This window comes from Coffea arabica, chromosome 5e (genome assembly GCF_036785885.1).
Source record: "Coffea arabica cultivar ET-39 chromosome 5e, Coffea Arabica ET-39 HiFi, whole genome shotgun sequence".
In the NCBI taxonomy this organism is placed as follows: domain Eukaryota; kingdom Viridiplantae; phylum Streptophyta; class Magnoliopsida; order Gentianales; family Rubiaceae; genus Coffea; species Coffea arabica.
In genome coordinates this window covers 9,582,770-9,604,039 of record NC_092318.1, presented here as the reverse complement: position 1 = coordinate 9,604,039, position 21,270 = coordinate 9,582,770, and the positions used below count along the sequence as shown (strand labels likewise).

At 37.3% G+C, this 21,270-nt stretch overlaps 1 protein-coding gene across 1 annotated transcript; it reads right to left on the bottom strand.

The window, feature by feature from the left end:
* Window positions 1-19,832: 19,832 nt before the first annotated feature.
* Window positions 19,833-20,871, bottom strand: LOC140006882 (UDP-glycosyltransferase 71B2-like). Its single transcript, XM_072049553.1, has 2 exons — window positions 20,827-20,871; window positions 19,833-20,378 (listed from the first exon to the last, which is right to left on the bottom strand). The coding sequence occupies exons 1-2, from the start codon at window positions 20,869-20,871 to the stop codon at window positions 19,890-19,892; spliced, it is 534 nt and encodes a 177-aa protein (XP_071905654.1). The 3' UTR covers window positions 19,833-19,889.
* Window positions 20,872-21,270: the final 399 nt, after the last annotated feature.

Here is a 21,270-nt window from a genome sequence, read left to right as displayed (position 1 = left end):
TCCATGTTACTTTTGAGAAGTTTGGCGATTACTTTGATAGATTTTACTCTTGAGCCACCATTTTAGTTTAGAACTCTCATTTCCAATTGGCTTTTTGTCCACTCTAATCTCTTGAGTTTCAATGTGTTTTTTATGGAAGAAATTCATCAAAAATGATTCTTCAATCTTTCTTTTCTCTTTCAATTGGATTCAAATTTTATGATTCATGGGTTGTTTAATCGTTTAAATGTTCTCAATGTGTCAATTTCATGTTTTAGGTTGATTATTTGAGATGCCTTGATCCCTTACATTCCATTTCCTGGCAATTAGGTCCTAAAGTGTTTGCATTTCAATTATTGTTCGGCTTTATTATTATTTTGGAGACCTTTGAAATTCTTAAATGTTTCGATTGAGCTCGAATGGGTGACTAGTGTTGCAATTGTTTCCCTCTTACATGGCAATTTGCTTTGGCATGTTTTTATGTGATTTTTGGATAATGTTTAACAAATTTCTAGGATAAAACCATAGAAGCTTAATAATTTGGAAGAGTTTATAGTTTTAGCTCCGTTTCATTTTAATTTTGCTTAGTTAATCTTTTATTTAACTTTAATAGATAATTTTCCATTTTTTTCCTTTCGTGATTTTCTTGCATTTGATTGAGGCAGATTACACCTTAGATCATTCAACTTAGCATTCTATTTTAGATTTTGAGACCTTTCATTTGGGATTGAACTTTGCTTGCATGTGCATGGTCTATTTCATATCTAATTTTTGTTTTCGTGATTAATTACCATTTTCGTGTCTAATGGTTATTTTATGCGTTTATTTGACAATTTAAGTGGTACCTTGACCTTTTTATTATTTTGGAGGGTAAATTAGTAACTTCACTACATTAGGGCGTCGATTCAAGGGAGGTACATTCTACCCCTTTATTTGCACCTCGTTTGACTCTACGTGCTCCTACGTGTTACATGAATATGCATGTCTACTTCGCTTTCCTTATCTCCTTGCATGCATTTACTGGCTTTTACTTTTATTTAAGATAGGGCTCGGAGAGCCTCTGGTCCATTTTCCCTTCCCCTTTATGCTTTTATGGGGTATGTGTACACCTCTTGGCTTGTAATAGATAGGGCTCGTAGAGCATCTGGTCCATTTCCCCTTCCCCTTGGTTGCTTGCTTTTGTTGTTACATGTTAAATTGCTTTAGTAGGCTCTTGCATCTAGTCGAGCATGCTAAGTGCTACGTGCTACGTGTTTACGAGCGTTTTGGCATGTCTACTTGCTTTCATAACCATGAATGAATGGAATGGATGAATGTACGTCACCACACTAGTCCAACGCTAGTTGTGGCTCGTTATTTCATTAGGAATTCATAGAAAGGGCTAGTCCAACGCTAGACCCAATAAGATTTTTCCTTTGTTTTTCATTCATGCATTATTTGCCTGTTCACTACATATCATGCATTTTCCTTAGTTTTATCATTTGGCATGATCCTCGACCCTCCTTCTCCCCTCATTTTAGGTTTTGCATCCCATACTAGCTATAGGGTTCATTTTGCTTGAGTGTCCCCTTCTGATAAGGGAAACGAGCGAGTGTGGCTACCCGATAGCCTTAGCACGCTAGTTTTGCCTTCTAATCAAAGGGTAAATCAAAGTCGAAAAGTTAGGAGTCAACCCCCGTACCCGACTTGTTGCATTCCTCTAGGATCATACTTTCATTTTTTATCACCTACATACTCTTTTAATCACATTTTTTCACATTTCTCAAACCATACCTTTTTACTACATGTTACCTATCACTTGCTTATTTTCACTTCACAAATGAAATTCCACTTTACCTTCTATTTCTATTATTCTATTTTCGTACACTTGCACACGAAAATACTTGAACTTTATACCATTTCACACGAGCACCTTTATACAATTTCACACAAGCACTTGCACTTACACTTCTTTCATACACCTTCACACTTGCGCACTCGAATCTCATTTGCATTAATCGACCTCTATGAGGTTTTCCTTTGTTGGCCGCCACAATTCATGTGGTTTGGGACCACAAGCCTCATAAGAGACATCGTAGCATCTAGGATTGCATTTTCCTTTCCGTTTTGCATTCATATAGTCATATCCAACGTGCGAACATACATTGGGTAGAAAACTAGGAAAGGTAAGGTTAAGTCGCGCAACTAGCCTTGGCTAGGTCAAAGGGGTGCCTTGGATTCTATCCTTGCCTTCCCCTTTGTCAAACGTGACTCCCGAACCTTTTTCTTTGGCTTACGTAGACTAGGAGTCGTTTTAAAAAGGGTTTATTACTACTTGACTTTAAAACTCATTTTTGGGTGACTTGGTACACCCTAAACCATTACCAAGTGGCGACTCCAAACTTTTCATTTCAAAACCCTTTTTAAAACTATTTTTTGGCCAAATCGTCGCTTTCCAAAGTCCCATGGCCTTTACTTTTATTTTGCACACGTTCACACCACACTTCACACACACATCACACAATTCATCCACATATTCATTCGAAAAGTGGGGCGCGACAGTTGGCGACTCCACTGGGGACTTCCTAAGTGGGTCCAAGCATTTGACTTAGCCATTCGTTTCCTTTTTCTACCCTTTTTATGCATTGCATTTGGATATTAGGGTTGCATTTCTCATTTTAGGGTTTTTTTGTCCTCGTATGCGTATCAAACTACTCCCTCGCTCACGAATGTGTGATTGGTTGATTGAATGTATGTTTACTTGTTATCTCGCGCTTGCATTGCATTTTGGGAGGTATGGGTCACCCTAGAGCCTCGCGTTGGTTCTTGACCCTTCCCCTCCAAACGAGCACTAGCATACGAGCATACGCTTTACTTCTTTTATCCCTCTTATTTTTCTTTAGTGGCTTGTCACGCCACTCCACCCTATTAGGATTAGGTGACTCACTTGGGCATGTGATCACGACACGATGTGTGTGTAGCATGTTCCAATGGGTCACTCAATCTTCCGCTTAAAGCTATTGGTTGATAGCCTTTAGCTTTTGGTCGAAGATTGAGGTTTTTGATAGATTCACTCAAACACGTAGCCGCGACACGATGTGTGCGTAGCGGTGTTTGGGGAATCGCTCGAGCCACCGACAAAGAACTTTGGGATTGATGACCCTTGGTTTCTAAGTCTGAAGGCTCGGGGACCTGAGCTTATCGAGTCTAGATGCATTAGCGAACCCCAACCTCATGCATCCATATTAGAATTACCTAGGGTAGAGTCGACCTTACCCTATATTAGGGACACTATTCACGAGGGGAGGGGTCCAACCCCTTTTTCTTTTTTTATTTCTTTGATTGCTTTATCTTGTTGTTACAATGTGTTATGTGTATTTATCTGGCTGAACTAACTTTTCTTGGTTTTGTGTCCCCATTGCATTCACAAACTCTAGCAAATAAGAGGTCTGGTATGACCTCCTTTTAGAACCTACCCTTATAGATAGGCTATTGCACGTTTAGAGATTTTGGTATATTGCATTCATAGATTAGTAATTGCATATCATTCTAGGCCTACCTTGGCGTATAAAAGGTCCTTTTAGATCATGATTTCATTTCAAATTGCATGTTTTACTGCTTTAACAAACTGGCATCATGCATAAACCCTAGAAAGGGAATGCCATTTAGGGGATCCCGCGTTAGGAATAAACCACCCCATGTCTCGGATATATAATCCGAATGAGACTTGCACGTTTACCTTTCTCGTACCATCCGAAGGGGTAGTGCACAAGGTAAGGTAAAGATCCGATCATTTTCATGGAGCAACTTTTGGAATATGAGCATCTAATAATCACTTTTTGGCCATTTTCTCAAAATTGGTAAAATTCCCTTGCGTAAAAGGACATTAATTCGAAGAAAATTCACAAATGATTCCTCATTGTTGAGACGATAAATATAGAGGCCAAATTTTGATTTTAGAGGCTCATAGACCAAGGCATTGTAATGATTTCTTGAAACCACCCAGTGGGCGAATAATTCAATCGATTTTTGAACAAATCATCCATCTTATCCAATCCATTTTTTTTCAATTCATTCAATTTTAGTACAATCTAATCAGTTTTGAAATAAATTCATTTGACCAATTTACCCTTTTTAGGGTCATCCGGTCGATTTTGAATAAATCATCAAATCATTTGACCAATTTACCCTTTTTAGGGTCATCCGGTCGATTTTGAATAAGTCGTCAATTCATTTGACCAATTTACCCTTTTTAGGGTCATTCGGCCGATTTTTGAATAAATCACTAATTCAATTTCATTTATTTGACCAATTTACCCTTTTTAGGGCGATCTGGTCAATTTTGAATAAATTCTCGATTTCATTCAATTCATTTGATCAAGTTCCTTTTTAGGATGATCCGATCCATTTTTGAATAAAATTTTCAATTTCATTCGATCAAGTTCCTTTTTAGGGATGATTCGGTCAATTTTGAGTAAGTTTTTAAATTTTACTCAATTCATTTGACCCGTTTCCCCTTTTAGGGTAATGCGGTCGATTTTAAATAAATTTCATTCAAACCGTTTGACCAATTAGAGTTTCGATATCGAATTCCAAATTGGGAAATCTAGTCAATTTTTGAGAAAACCATTCATTTAATCAGTTGGAGTTTTGACCCGTGCTTTACTGAGAAAAGCTGTCAAAACGAATTCCAATCTCTTCGATAGGAAGTTCGTCAAGGTCAAACCCATGCGTTTCGCAAATCAAAGGTGATCAATCTATTCGGACGTTGTCCTCATTTTGACAAATCTCTCGTCACTCCAATGGCCAAATTTGTCAAATTATTTTTCACTCAATGAGTTGATCAGATCCGTCAGGTATGGCATAGTGCTTACCCTAGAGGATCGCATTTTCATGCTAGGCCTACCCTTGGCATAAAAAGGGCTCCCCAATAGGACATGCATCCGATTTTTTTGGACAGTTACTAACTCTTGCCTTTTTCTTTTCCTTTTCTTTATTTTTATTGGAATATCTAAGCAAGGGTTGAATCTAAAGACAATTCCTTTCAAAATTCTCAGGTAATATTTAAACATAGCTTCTCGTCGAAGCCCCATCATAACGCGATCCCGTAGTCAAGCCCAAAAGAATCGTGTAGACATGAGTACTCGGCCAGGATCGTCTGATAAGACCGCTGCAACTACCCAGCCGGAAGCCACAAGTCCCGGGATTCAGTTGACTGAATTACTCGCCAAATTTGGGGAAATGGCATCTGAAATGGCAACCCAAAGGAAGTTGATTGATGAGCTAATCAGCAGCGGAGTTCAACCTGAACCTGTACCTGACAGGCAGCCAGAGCCAGAATCATTTGTCATCCCTTCAACTCAAGTCACTGATACTCCATCATTCCCTATTCCACCCGAGGAAACTTTCGCCTATCCCACCACAAATTTGCCATACGCCTACCCTCCTAATCCTTCGTCTTTTCTTACTCGCAGGCAAGGCTCACAACCCCAAGCTACTTCAAATATATCACCTGAGCTACATACCTTTTATTACCCTGCTGCTGAACCTTTCCTACCAGACCACACTGTTCAAACCAAGCCAGAAATGGGGGAATCTTCCACTCCCGTTGATATGAAGCTGCTCAAGCGCCTTGACCGCTTTGATGAGTTTATGGGGAAAAGTCAGGGGTTGAACAAGCAAGGAGTTTTGGATTACGATAAGCTTTGCCTTTTGCCGAATGTGCGGTTGCCTGAGAGGTTCAAAACCCCTAAATTTAACAAGTATGATAGGACGGGTAATGTCTCTGCCCTCGAATCACAGTTGGATGCTTTACAAGGACAAAGGAGTAGTGGGAAAAAGCAGCAATTCCAAAAGAAAGAGGGGGAAATTGTTTTTGTCTGGGATCGAAACCGTGTCCCAAGATCCAGGCCTAGACAACACCCTACCTACTCAAACTCCTACCCTTATCATTCGAACCCTCATCCTGTTCATCACCCTAATACCACTCAACCTCGTCCTCGCCCTAAATACACCAACTCGTCTATAGCCCCTTTTCAAATATCTCAACCTAACTTCCAACAAGTTCGACCCCGACCTCCCTACAATCAACAATTTTCTCCACCAAACAGACCTACCTACAACTATCCCCAACACACTAAAACCTACAATCAAAGCCGTACCCGAACATTCACCAACCTAGGCAGGCCTCTGGACCAATTGTATGAACAATTAAAGGCTGCTGGTAGAATTGGCATAATTCTCCCTCCAACTTACTCTCATGGCGTCCCTGCCGGATACAATCCTCAGTACACTTGCGCCTATCATTCGGGAGCACCCGGCCACCCAACCACTGATTATAGAGCACTTAAGCACAAGGTGCAAGACATGATCGAGGCAGGGGAAATAGTGATTAGAGAAGGGCCGGCACAAGCGCCAAATGTGGATAAGAACCCCCTGCCAGAATACGATAACACCATTGGGGTTATTATGGACCATACGGAATTTAAGGAGCCTGCTAAAAACTCATCAAGTGAGGCTGAAGTGTTTGGAAATGATGCAGAATTTCCCGATATCCCTGAGGGATCAATTTCCAATTGGACAGCCGGATTCCTACCCATTCAGAAGAAGTTTCGGTAAACCTAAGGGGGGTTTGTCATTCATGCGAATTCATGAGGAAAAAACTTTTGCATCTGTAATTATCTAATGAAAACATCTTTACTTTTGACCAAAATTTGCGTATGTAAATATTTTTTAAGTTTTATTTCATTTGCTTTCAATCAAAGGTTTTATGAAAATGCACAAGTCATTCTTGTCAGGTTATTTTGTTTATTCGTTTGTTTATATTTCGATCATATTGCTTGTTCATTTGTTTGTTGTATATTTGTTTGCTTATTATTCCAAATTCGTTAATTCTTTCAAATGACCAAAGATAAAATTATTTGACCCTTTGGATATCACTTTTCTGAAATTCAATAATGGCAATCTCTATCTCACTCACGACTTGAGAATTTTGGAACCCAAATTTCAAAGCGAGAGTGATAATGAGAAAGTATTTGATTCTTTTTCAAAAAAATCTTGAACAAAACGAGAAGAAACTCGAACCAAACCTAGAAGCCATAGCAATTGTTCACATTGGCACTGAGAATAAGGTCAAAAGGACATATATCAGCATTCGTTTGGACAAAATCAGAAAAAGAGATGATTAAGAGTTTGACTATGTGTCAAGGTGTATAGATGGTTGGAGGCAGTCTCGTTTGCAGTAGCAGAAATTCAATCTTTGCACACTCTAATGGGAGTTCAGCCAAGAATGCCGTCTGTCATGAAATGTTACAAACACGCCTGGCCTGAGCCTACGACAAGAAGTTTCATCAGCATACATTTTGAGGAAGGCGACAAAGCACTCAAGTAAACTTCGCCAATACAAGACGAAGGCAGAGACAAATTCGCCCAAAATCAGAAAGGGCCGTTCGTTGTCCAAAAGGTATTACCTGGCGGAACACTCATTTTGGCGGAAATGGATGGTCAAACATTCCCTCAACCCATCAAATCAGATATGTGCAAGAAGATTTTCATTTTGATCATGCAAATTTTCCTTAGAAATTCATGCAAATGGCAAAATGCAAGTCAGGCCCTCTTCTTTTACATTTAAAGCATTTTATCCCTACTTGTCCCCTTTGAGCCATCAGAATTGACAAATTTTCGTTTGGCAGCCCCTGAGAATTGCCAACCCCACACTGGGGCAAATTCATTTTGAAAAGAGATGATCGGAAAGAAAAGGAAACCCCACACTGGGGCAAATTCATTTTGAAAAATGATCAGAAAGAAAAAGAGAACCCCACACTGGGGCAAATTTAGTTTTTGAAGAAAAATGCAAAAGTGAAAAATGCAATGAAAAGCACAAAGAGAAGAATTCAATTAAACTGGGGCAAATTTCCTCAGTTTTGTTCAAAATTCGGAGATGATCTCAAAATGGTGCAATCTCAGGTTATTTCACACCTCTCATCAAATTTGCTTTCAAGCCTCAACTTTTCTTGAAAACACCCCACCTGACCTCATTACAAAAGCCCAAAGTCCTGGCTTTCGTCACTTGTTGTATTTCTATTAGGAATTTTGCTAATCAACTGGCAAGTGATGTTCATAAGGCCTTCGCCTAATCTTACAAGGGAAGTGCATTTTACTGATGCCTGAAATCTCTAACTCACATTTCTGAGTCGATCATGGTCGAGATATTTCGTTTTTTTTTTTAGGGTGAAAACCCGAAAGGGCGCCTCGAAGAAGGAAGGAAAAGAAAGGAAAAAGGGAAAGAAAGAAAGAAAGAAAGAAAAGACAAAACAAAAACAAAAACAAAAGGGGTGGGGGCAACCTTGGTGAAAACCCGAAAGGGCGCCAAGGCAAGTTGTTTGCAACGAGCAAGCACGAGGAGGAACAGCTGGTGACTTGGTTCATTTGGATTTCTTCTCATTTTTGTCATACTTCTGCCAATATTAAATTCCAGAACAAAAATATCCAAAGATTTGAAAATGACATCTGTTGGCCAAAACTGTTTTGCTTTGTAAAATATTCTTTTCCAAACACATCTTTTCTCATGTGCTTGTATTCATGGCATTTTTGGATGTGTTTTACATTCTTTGACATATTCATTCCATGCAGAACATAGGAAATCACCTTCCATATATTTTGATTTTTTCATGCATCATTCTTTTACCATTGGATTCGGATGAATGATAAACCCTAAGGTTTGTGCAAGAATATGGGATTCAATCATCTTTTAAAGTGAGTAAAATACAACCAATCTGCTACATGGATTTGGTGACATGGTAAATGCGCATTTTATTGGTCTCCGGAATCGAAAGGTTTCAAAATTACAAATTCAACCAAGGCAGATGCCGCAGCAAAAGTTGGCAAAGGCATCAAAAGACTCATGTTTACACGATTCTCAAGGCAAACCGGATCGAATGATGGTGGCAAGTCCATTATTTCTTCTTGTCTTGCAGGAACATTGCATTTACAAACACAAACAACCACACTTCTTTTAGCACCTGAATCGACGTCAGAAAAGTTCCCCAGTAAGCAAAGACGGAGTGATAATTTGGCAAAGATTGGGTCATAAGGAACAACATCAGCTATCGTTCTAGCCATAGAGATCCAAATCTCCCTCTTGGTACAAAAGTTTGAACTACTCTCAGGTAAGAACTCAATTCATTGTTTAAAAATTCCGTGGGTCTATCCCAATTTTAAATTTCTGTCCGGGTCTATCCCGTGGGTCTATCCCAAATTTAAATTTCTGTTCGGGTCTATCCCGTGGGTCTATCCCAATTTACATTTCTGTCCGGGTCTATCCCGTGGGTCTATCCCAAATTTAAATTTCTGTCCGAGTCTATCCCGTGGGTCTATCCCAATTTTAAATTTCTGTCCGGGTCTATCCCGTGGGGTCTATCCCGTGGGTCTATCCCAATTTTACATTTCTGTCCGGGTCTATCCCGTGGGTCTATCCCAATTTTAAATTTCTGTCCGGGTCTATCCCGTGGGTCTATCCCAATTTTACATTTCTGTCCGGGTCTATCCCGTGGGTCTATCCCAAAATTTACATTTCTGTCCGGGTCTATCCCGTGGGTCTATCCCAATTTTAAATTTCTGTCCGGGTCTATCCCGTGGGTCTATCCCGTGGGTCTATCCCAAATTTAAATTTCTGTCCGGGTCTATCCCGTGGGTCTATCCCAAAATTTACATTTCTGTCTGGGTCTATCCCGTGGGTCTATCCCAATTTTAAATTTCTGTCCGGGTCTATCCCGTGGGTCTATCCCGTGGGTCTATCCCAAATTTAAATTTCTGTCCGGGTCTATCCCGTGGGTCTATCCCAAAATTTACATTTCTGTCCGGGTCTATCCCGTGGGTCTATCCCGTGGGTCTATCCCAATTTTAAATTTCTGTCCGGGTCTATCCCGTGGGTCTATCCCAAATTTACATTCCAGTCCGGGTCTATCCCGTGGGTCTATCCCAATTTTACATTTCTGTCCGGGTCTATCCCATTTGTTCATTGGAATCCTTTTGCAGCCAAATAACACAGGTAAGTATTTGGTGTCCACTTCTTTGTCTCAAGTTTTTTCAAAACTCAGACAAAGAGGGGCAAACTGTAGACACCAAATTTTGAATAATTTATATGTGGCATCTACTTCATGATTTTTATTTTAGATTGCTTGCATTTTAGTTCGTTATTGTGTGTTATGATATTTTAGTTTTATTCATTTTCGCCCTTTTAGTTGACCTATTTCATTTGCTATTTATTCTTGTTTACTTTTAGTTTTAGTTTTTAGTTTTAGCTTTTAAGTTTAAAATTAGCATAGAGATTTTAGGAAAAAGAAAAGGAAAACATCAAAAATATGTTTTAGTCATTTTTGTTTTTATTCAATGTTTTCTTGAAGAAAAATGAAAAATCATGAAAAAAATGAAAAAAGAGAAAAAGGGAAAAAAAGGAAAATTTGTCCACAAAAATATGTTTATGTCTTTAAATTCAATCTTTGGGCACTTTAGTTATTTTTATTAAGTTATTTTGAGAAAAAGAAAATGATGAAAAATGAAAAATGAAACAAAAAAGATGGAAAAGTGGCCATTTTTGTTGTTTTTAGTTGTTTAGTTTTTAAATTATTTTCATTATTATTATTATTATTATTACCTGGTTTTGGCAATTTGTTATTATTATTATTATTTATATCATTTCTGTATTTATTAAGTTATTAAGTTCAAAAAAAAAAAAAAAAAAAAAATGATACGCGGCAGCAAGCTGCGTTTTACGCAGCTTGCAAAGGAAATCTGGGGAGCTCCTTGGATGGCAAATATAGAAGGATGGCTGAGGTTTTAGGGCTGGGGGTCCTGTATAAATAGAAAAAGAAAAGAAGTAGCCGCAAGGAGGGATTTTGAGGGAGAGAATCGACGGGAAACAAAAAAAAAAAACTAAGCAAGGGTTTTAGAAAGGGGTTTTCAGGGCAAAAACAAAGCACAGAGAGCTAGTGTAGGAGGAGAAGAGTGAACGGCTAAGGGGGGAATTCCAAGTAAAAGAAAGGGCAAGTAGTTCGTGAAGGAGAAATCCAGCACCTCCATAGTCGGCTACTACTATCGTTGGAAGGCAAAGCTGCCCGCTGAAGATCTTCCCAAGCTGCCTCATTTTGCTGTTCAGGTATATGGATGTTTGCTTCCTCTTTTCAAATCTTTTTAATGTTAACATTGTAGCCTTGCCATGTTTGGGTTTGAAACTTTTGATTTTTGGAAGAAGGTAATGGGAAGAACATCGTTGGCTTATGGTTTGTATTTTAAAGCTGTGAACTTTTGATGTTTTTTGGCATGTCGGGCATGGTAGGGTCTGAAATTTGTTGGGTGTCAATCATATTCCGTTCCTAGATTGAAATTCAATAGCAAGTTCCTAGCTTTGAAAAGGAAGGATTTTAGCATGGCCTGTCCATTTGATTTGTCGAATACAACCATGAAGAAAAGTAGCTTGTTTCGTTTTTAATCATCTGGTTTGGTTCGGACGTTGGAGCTTTTGTCTTGGTTGTTGTTGGAACTTTTTGTTTGGACTGAAATCTGGGATTTGTTGCTCAGTTTATGCACCACATGCACGCCCAAGCCAAAATTCTGATATTCAGCTTGAGTTGATGAAATAATAAGAAAGTTATAACAGTTTTTGTCCGTCCTTTTCTGCATTTTTTTTCCTTTCCAGATTTATCGTATGGTACCTTTCCAAGTTTCTGGTCATTTGATTGTAATCATCATGAAGTTTTGTTGCTCAATTTAAAATTGTGATGTTAAGATAAGAAATATCTAATATAAGCTGCGCATTTGAATCAAAATCTGGTCTTCATGGAAGAGAAGGTCGTGTCTAAAATTTTGCAGCAAGTGTTCGTGACATTTAGTGGTGTTTTGTCCTTCCCCTTTCCCTTCCCCAAGTTTGTGCCTCTAGATTCTTGCATTTGGTTTGTCCTACCTGAATTCGTTTAGGCTGAGCAAGGGAGTTGCTGCAATAGAAAATTTCAGCAAGTTTCACTCTCGGTTTGCTGAAAATTTTCATTCATAGGCAATGGTTTCAGTTTTCGTTTATTCGTTGGAGTGTTAAATGTTCTTGATTGGAGATGATTAGAAGGGTTTGCATGAACTTTGTTTGCCAAAAGATTGCATTTGATGATAGAAGTTTGTGGACAAAATGCAGCTGGCTGTTTTCTTTAAGTTGCAGAAGCAACATTGACCAGAAAATTGCAGAAAGTTGCGGCACTTTTTTCCTCTTTTATTGCTGTTTTGCTGTTTAGTTTCTACCCTTGATGATCAGCTCTTTTTCTTGATTCAATCGTGCAATGAAATGGTATGTTTGGGCGATGTTTGATAGGCATGAAATCTGAAATTTGGAGAACTTGCTTGCATTATGAAACGGGTAAAAGCTGTGGCTGGAAATTGCAGAATGCTATTTCAATACTGACATGATCTTTGGCCTGAATTTACCAATGTTTAAACACAATGATTGTGGGTCATAAGCTGTCTTCATGCGCATGCTATTGCAATAAAAAGAAACCAACAGTTTTGCTTGGTTCATGGTTGCCGAAAGGAAAAACTCTTGCTGCACTTTGTTTGTTTCTTTTTGCTGTTATCTCTTTCGTTTTTGGCAGCTACCATTCCAGTTTTTTCGGCCTTGATTCTGTAATAAAAACATGATATTTGGTTTGGTAGATGTTTGGGAATGGTATCTTGTGTTTTGGAGTCGAAATCCGTAAATGAAAGTTGAATGATATTTGGTTTGGTAGATGTTTGTTTTTGGTCGAAAGTGGTTGCAGAAATTTCAGTCTTTTTTCTAACGTTTGCATGCATGAAAATTTCAGGAAAATTACACTTTGGTCCCTCAAGTCTCTTTTGTTTCACTTAGGCCCATAAGATTGGGAAATTTCTTCAATTTTGCCCTTTTACCATGCTAGTTTTCCTTGGCCTGTTTTTGTTTGATTCGTGAATAGATTTTTGGTGAATTCTTAGAATGAAATAAGAAGATTCAAGGGGTTTTGGGAGCTCATAGTTTGATTTTTTCGTTCGGTTAAGATCATGACTGATTTTCTCGTTTAACTCTAACGAATTGTTTTTTCCATGTTACTTTTGAGAAGTTTGGCGATTACTTTGATAGATTTTACTCTTGAGCCACCATTTTAGTTTAGAACTCTCATTTCCAATTGGCTTTTTGTCCACTCTAATCTCTTGAGTTTCAATGTGTTTTTTATGGAAGAAATTCATCAAAAATGATTCTTCAATCTTTCTTTTCTCTTTCAATTGGATTCAAATTTTATGATTCATGGGTTGTTTAATCGTTTAAATGTTCTCAATGTGTCAATTTCATGTTTTAGGTTGATTATTTGAGATGCCTTGATCCCTTACATTCCATTTCCTGGCAATTAGGTCCTAAAGTGTTTGCATTTCAATTATTGTTCGGCTTTATTATTATTTTGGAGACCTTTGAAATTCTTAAATGTTTCGATTGAGCTCGAATGGGTGACTAGTGTTGCAATTGTTTCCCTCTTACATGGCAATTTGCTTTGGCATGTTTTTATGTGATTTTTGGATAATGTTTAACAAATTTCTAGGATAAAACCATAGAAGCTTAATAATTTGGAAGAGTTTATAGTTTTAGCTCCGTTTCATTTTAATTTTGCTTAGTTAATCTTTTATTTAACTTTAATAGATAATTTTCCATTTTTTTCCTTTCGTGATTTTCTTGCATTTGATTGAGGCAGATTACACCTTAGATCATTCAACTTAGCATTCTATTTTAGATTTTGAGACCTTTCATTTGGGATTGAACTTTGCTTGCATGTGCATGGTCTATTTCATATCTAATTTTTGTTTTCGTGATTAATTACCATTTTCGTGTCTAATGGTTATTTTATGCGTTTATTTGACAATTTAAGTGGTACCTTGACCTTTTTATTATTTTGGAGGGTAAATTAGTAACTTCACTACATTAGGGCGTCGATTCAAGGGAGGTACATTCTACCCCTTTATTTGCACCTCGTTTGACTCTACGTGCTCCTACGTGTTACATGAATATGCATGTCTACTTCGCTTTCCTTATCTCCTTGCATGCATTTACTGGCTTTTACTTTTATTTAAGATAGGGCTCGGAGAGCCTCTGGTCCATTTTCCCTTCCCCTTTATGCTTTTATGGGGTATGTGTACACCTCTTGGCTTGTAATAGATAGGGCTCGTAGAGCATCTGGTCCATTTCCCCTTCCCCTTGGTTGCTTGCTTTTGTTGTTATATGTTAAATTGCTTTAGTAGGCTCTTGCATCTAGTCGAGCATGCTAAGTGCTACGTGCTACGTGTTTACGAGCGTTTTGGCATGTCTACTTGCTTTCATAACCATGAATGAATGGAATGGATGAATGTACGTCACCACACTAGTCCAACGCTAGTTGTGGCTCGTTATTTCATTAGGAATTCATAGAAAGGGCTAGTCCAACGCTAGACCCAATAAGATTTTTCCTTTGTTTTTCATTCATGCATTATTTGCCTGTTCACTACATATCATGCATTTTCCTTAGTTTTATCATTTGGCATGATCCTCGACCCTCCTTCTCCCCTCATTTTAGGTTTTGCATCCCATACTAGCTATAGGGTTCATTTTGCTTGAGTGTCCCCTTCTGATAAGGGAAACGAGCGAGTGTGGCTACCCGATAGCCTTAGCACGCTAGTTTTGCCTTCTAATCAAAGGGTAAATCAAAGTCGAAAAGTTAGGAGTCAACCCCCGTACCCGACTTGTTGCATTCCTCTAGGATCATACTTTCATTTTTTATCACCTACATACTCTTTTAATCACATTTTTTCACATTTCTCAAACCATACCTTTTTACTACATGTTACCTATCACTTGCTTATTTTCACTTCACAAATGAAATTCCACTTTACCTTCTATTTCTATTATTCTATTTTCGTACACTTGCACACGAAAATACTTGAACTTTATACCATTTCACACGAGCACCTTTATACAATTTCACACAAGCACTTGCACTTACACTTCTTTCATACACCTTCACACTTGCGCACTCGAATCTCATTTGCATTAATCGACCTCTATGAGGTTTTCCTTTGTTGGCCGCCACAATTCATGTGGTTTGGGACCACAAGCCTCATAAGAGACATCGTAGCATCTAGGATTGCATTTTCCTTTCCGTTTTGCATTCATATAGTCATATCCAACGTGCGAACATACATTGGGTAGAAAACTAGGAAAGGTAAGGTTAAGTCGCGCAACTAGCCTTGGCTAGGTCAAAGGGGTGCCTTGGATTCTATCCTTGCCTTCCCCTTTGTCAAACGTGACTCCCGAACCTTTTTCTTTGGCTTACGTAGACTAGAAGTCGTTTTAAAAAGGGTTTATTACTACTTGACTTTAAAACTCATTTTTGGGTGACTTGGTACACCCTAAACCATTACCAAGTGGCGACTCCAAACTTTTCATTTCAAAACCCTTTTTAAAACTATTTTTTGGCCAAATCGTCGCTTTCCAAAGTCCCATGGCCTTTACTTTTATTTTGCACACGTTCACACCACACTTCACACACACATCACACAATTCATCCACATATTCATTCGAAAAGTGGGGCGCGACAGTATGGTTTATTGTAAATGTTGTAACTGTTTCTTGACTTATTGTTTGATTTATGGCTTGATCCTATGTTCGGAACCTCACTGAGCTTTTAGCTCATCCGTTTAGTTTTGTTTTCCTTAACAGGGGAAGGCGAGCAAGGGCGAGAGCTCTGTACCGACTGGCTGGGTCTAGTTTTGGTTTTGTTTTGGTTCTCGCCCTAGTGCTTGGCACGGGCTGGTTGTATGGTGACTTGAGAACTTTTGTATTCTCGACGGTTGTACTTCTTTCTGAGATAGCAATGTATATAAGTTTTGTTTTAAGTTTTGGATCCTCGTTTTGCTCTTTCTTGTGGTTCTCTTTCTGATTTGTGTGAGTGAACGACTGAGTCCCGGCGAGAGCTGGGCAGGCGGTCCGCTGAACCCTCTGGTTCGCCTAAGGGGGAAGTGCGGCTGTCACACTATACAGCTTAATAAATATAACACCAACTATGAGGTGGTAAAACTAACCATGTAGGCGGCAAATTGGAAGAAAGGAAATAAAAGTAAAGAACAATTTAGATTTGGTTTATGTAAGAATAAGTGAGGAAACCCTAGGGATTAGAATCCCTTGTTGTTTCAAGACAATGATTAACTTGGTTGTTTAGACCATTAAATTGCTACTTGTTAAGGAAGTAACTCCCTTATTCACTTGGATATTGTTTTCACAAATATACAAGAATACTCATATCAAGCCCTTATCTATTTGCATGATAAACTAACTTAGCATAAGTTCATGAAATTCAATGAGTTATAAGCTTGTTTCCATCTAAATCCACCTCCTACTAACGTGAAAATGTATTATAGAGTTCATATACTTTGAACCACACATGCAAGGCAAGCTTAAGTGCACAAACACATGGTTGAATGATTATAGTTGGTGATCAATTTAACTACAAGTATGAGATGCAAATATATGAACTAGCAAGTTCACAAATGGCCAAAAATCAACTTAAGTGATCACATAGTCAAGAAACTACAAGTTCATCTCTTCCCTAGTATGTAAGAGTTTAGCAAAGTAAGGAGTTGAAGCTCATAAAACTCTTGAAATGAAACATGAAATAAACAAGAAAGTAAAGAGTAAAGGTTGATGAAATCTTATTCAATTGAATGAAACAAGATCTTCAAGCTTCACTTTTACACTCTTGATCTTCAATTTCACAACAACATAGTTGTTTTTCTACAACGAAAAGCTCACCTTTTGCTCGCACAACTTTGTGTTCTATTTTCTAAGCTATAACTATTTAGTTCTCTCTACCCTTCTCTCCTTTTCTAATCAATGAGATACAAGGGGTATTTACAGATTTTTTGGAAGACAAAATATTCTTAATATTCTTAGAATGTGGTCATAAAGTTGTCCTTAACTTTCCCAAGACAAATCTTGGTAGATCTAGCCTTTTTTTTGGCAGAAAAATTGGTCAAAAAACTTTTGTGAAATGTCCACAACTTGCTCTTGCAAGTTGCAACACGTTTGCATTGTTTTGCTTAATCTTCAATATTGTTCTATTTTTGGACCAAATTCAACTGCAATTTCCTTGATGATAGAAGCCGAATTAGCTCTTTCACAAAACATAAAAAATGTAGTCCTTTGAGTTATCTTTCGAATGCATCAAGAATCATCCCATTTGAATGCCTATAGGCAGAGAAACGACCAAATACCCCTAACTATTCAATCCATTGTTTCAGCTTTTGAAAGCAAAAATGCATGATGGTATTTCGACCTTTTGGCTAGGAAAATGCTTGAACTAGATTTTGATGTCTTCACAAGAATTGTAGATCTATGTATTAGCTTCATAATGCTTTAAGAACCATCTCAATCTAATACTTGTAACTCAAGATATAGTCAAAATACCAAAAGATATCAAAACTGTCAAACTTTTTTTTTTTTTTTGTACTTGGTTGCATCTCATCCTATTAACATTTTACACTTCATGTTCACTTTAAATCACTTCAAATCATCAATAAACATCCAAATATATTTTCAATTCTCTCCATTTGATGATTGAGCCGTTAGAACTACAAAAATATGAAATTTTTCCCACTTTTGTCCATAGAAATACAATTTTTCACAATTGGACCACAAAATGCAAATTTCACTAGAAACTTAGTTATTTAACTATAAAAATGAATAAAACACACGAAAACATAAATAATAAAACACACTTAAAACGTGCAAAATACACACTTATCAATATTCTTACACACAACCAAGGTTAATCATGAAAATCATTAGTCCATATTATTTTTTATTGTTAATCATCAAAATCAAGGATTGATCAACCTAAATCTTCAAACCCAATGAGATTTTTGCCTTCTACCCAAAATACATATCCCAACATTAGAGCCTTGGACCTCTCTGTCAACATGCATGAGATTTTTAAGCATTACACCACATTTGAACTTGTTTTTAAATTTGTGATGGTGTTATATTAAAACTATATTATCTAATTATGAGTACAAATGTAGTACGGAATAAAGTTTTACATCATTTTGTATAAGAGTTGATATTTGAAATTCTTTTATCTTGATTGTTTGGCCATTCCAAGTTTATAAAGTAGTCAACTTTCCCCACTTTAATGGTCTGGGTAAATATGATCGGTGGTGAATGTTGAGGAATAGTTGGATCATTTACCCAAACTAGTTACAATTGTGCGAAACGTACTTATTATCAAATAAGTCAATTGTTACTTCTCTAATGCAAGCCACTTCATTCCAAACTTTTTGTGTTTTCCGTGGGGACATGGACTCTTCCTTGGCTCAATTTATTTTTCATTCTTCTACAATTGTTAGATTAATTTCGGTTTGCCGGAAGATACCCCCGGCGAATTTTTGCAAATTAAATACAGATGCGAGTGTAGTAAATGGTAGGGTGTCAGGTGGTGGTTTGGTGTGTGATCACAGAGGTAACTTGGTTTTTGGTTTCTATAAAGAGTTGGGGGAAGCTGAGGTGTTGGAGGCAGGGATTCATGCATTATTATTTGGTCTTCAATTGTGTGGTGAAAGAAATGTCCAGAATTTACAAGTTAAGGTTGATTCTTCTTTGTTGTTTATTTGATTGTTTCGGGGCAGTGTCTAAATGGCCATTGTGCAATTTTCTTCGTCAAATTAGAGAGCTTTGGCAGTCACTTTCTCCGTCAGTTAGTCATGTTAAATTCCATGGCGGCTAGGCTTGCTACTCTTCATCTTCATTCTGATTCGCTCTTTACTTCTATTCAACAACTTCCTTCAGCGGTTAAGGCTAGCTTGATTTTAGATGGTAGGGAATTTTTGCATGTGCAGAAATAAATAAATTGTAACTTGTACGGGAGGAATACTCCTAATTTTTGTTTTCATAAATGTTCTTAGGTCTTTTCAGGCCCTTCTTAGACTCTTTATATTTTTATTTTATGATTAATAAAAATTAAAGGTTGGCATCCCTCCCCTGTGTATGGAATTTGGCAATAAAAAAAAAAAATCAAATAAGTTAATTGCCGCTTCTCTAATGCCAGTCACTTCATTTCACACTATTTTGTTTTCTTAATCTATATTTTCCTAATTTGGATCACACTTCTTCCCTATTATATGGTCGTAAATTAATTTAATTCCAATGAAGTTTTGAACATGTTGCCTACAAAGTTGCATATGAGAATTTGCCTTATTTTAGTCAATTTTGAGGACTTTCCGTGTTCATTGAGTTCAAATTTTACAAAATGCAAAAAAAAAAAAAAGACGCAAGGAAAAAGAAAACTTATCAGGTAAGAGCCTGCAATGATAATACATACATTAGAAGAAAAACCGTACCACCTTCTCAAGCATTATAAGAGTAAACTATGCTTTAATTGAATGCACCAATTATTGCAACTAGAACGGCACGCACCACAACTACGTGTGACTAAATGCTGTGAAAGACATACTCTGCTCTCAATGCCGCAATAAAGTCGTCACAATTTGGTCCCGTCATTTTTGGTTTAGCACTATAATACTCCCTAAACTTTTACCAACTCCGAAGCTTAATTAATAAGTTTAGCTATTCACTGTTACTATTAACTGAATTGTAAGTCTACATTGTAAGTCCATTTCGCAGTCACGGATTGTATTTGACCTACAAAGTACCACGTAGAAGATTAGAATAGCAAATCAAAGTGCGAAAGGGAAAACAGCAGAAAGCCTAACAAGCAAAAACAGAAAAAAGCACTACTGATTTTCAGAGTAAAATTGGTTATAGCAGAGTTAATGGATATTAGTAATGGTTGATCTTCAGCTATGGATTTAAGAAAAAGAAGCAATTATGCAATACATTATAACAATTCAGATCTGACAAACAATTATGGAATACTATCTATTACATCTTCAAGAAACAACTTCAAGGAAGCATAGGATGATCCTCCTTCATTAGGAGCCAACCTGCTCTTCTCCTTCATTTCCTTCACCTTCTCTTTGATTTCCTTCTCAGGATCCATCAGATGTTTAATCCCTCTTTCAATCACATCTGCACTCAAAATCTCACTGCTCACACCCAGTACGAAATCCCTTTTGAAATCTATTTTGATCTCCACTGCCATTGCCAAGTCCTTCACCATTAGGAATGCATTCTGCTGCTGCTCTGCATTAAGCGGCCAAGTTGCCACTGGCACACCGTACCAAACGCTTTCCAATATTGAGTTCCAACCACAGTGAGAAACAAAGCCCCCTACAGCAGGATGGGATAGAACTGCCGCCTGTGGTGCCCATCCAATAACTTTTCCAACGGCTGCAGTTCGCTGCAAGAACCCTTCTGGCAAGACTTCATCCAGGTTCTCATACTCACTTGGAAACTACCATGTTTCCAGGATTTTTACTTGATAAATTTAAATTTACTGTCAATAAATTGCTTAGCAGTGTTGAATTGTGAAATTTTATTATCAGTAATCAAGCTAATCATTAAAGTCAATATAAAGTAGTTTCTTTCTCATTTTTATATTTAATTATATTTATTTAGGGTTAAATGCACTTAATTAACTCTCCTCAATTTTATCTGCAGTTGCACTTTATGCATTTGAACTCATAAAATAGGCATTTTGTCCCCTTACTTGATGTTTTAGAACAAAAGTACTCTAACCATATTATGAATTCAAGGGATAAAGTGCGATGCAAAGTAACATTGTGAGAGTTTTATAGCTATTTATAACTTTCCAAAGTTATAGTGTCCTTCGTGTTATTACATTTCTTATTACATTCCTATTTAAAGATGGCAGCGGAGCAAATTTGAAATGGGAGGAGTACCCTTAACTGATCCGTTCTCCAAAAACTCCCTAGCCCCCTCCCCATGCCCACTATCTCTCCCCCTTGCACCCTGCTAGCTCTGGGGTGTCCCTATCTCGCACCTCCAGCATTTTTATTTTTTTTGCTTGATTTTAATTTTTTATATATGTAATACACTAATAATGAACTTGCTAATAATTGTTTTACAATTTTTGCTCCAAAATTCAACAAGAAATAAAGTTTAAAAATTATTTTGATCTTTTGAATTTATTTCTCTATATCTGATTTTATATAAAATCAATCAATTATCGTACTTTTTTTTATATATCTATAAGCAACATCAAAATAGAAAAAATAAACTAACGTAACAAAATTATTGGTTAATGACAATAAATTAACTAGAAATATTGCATTAATTTATTACACGAAAAATCATATTATTGATTTTAATATTACATGCATATA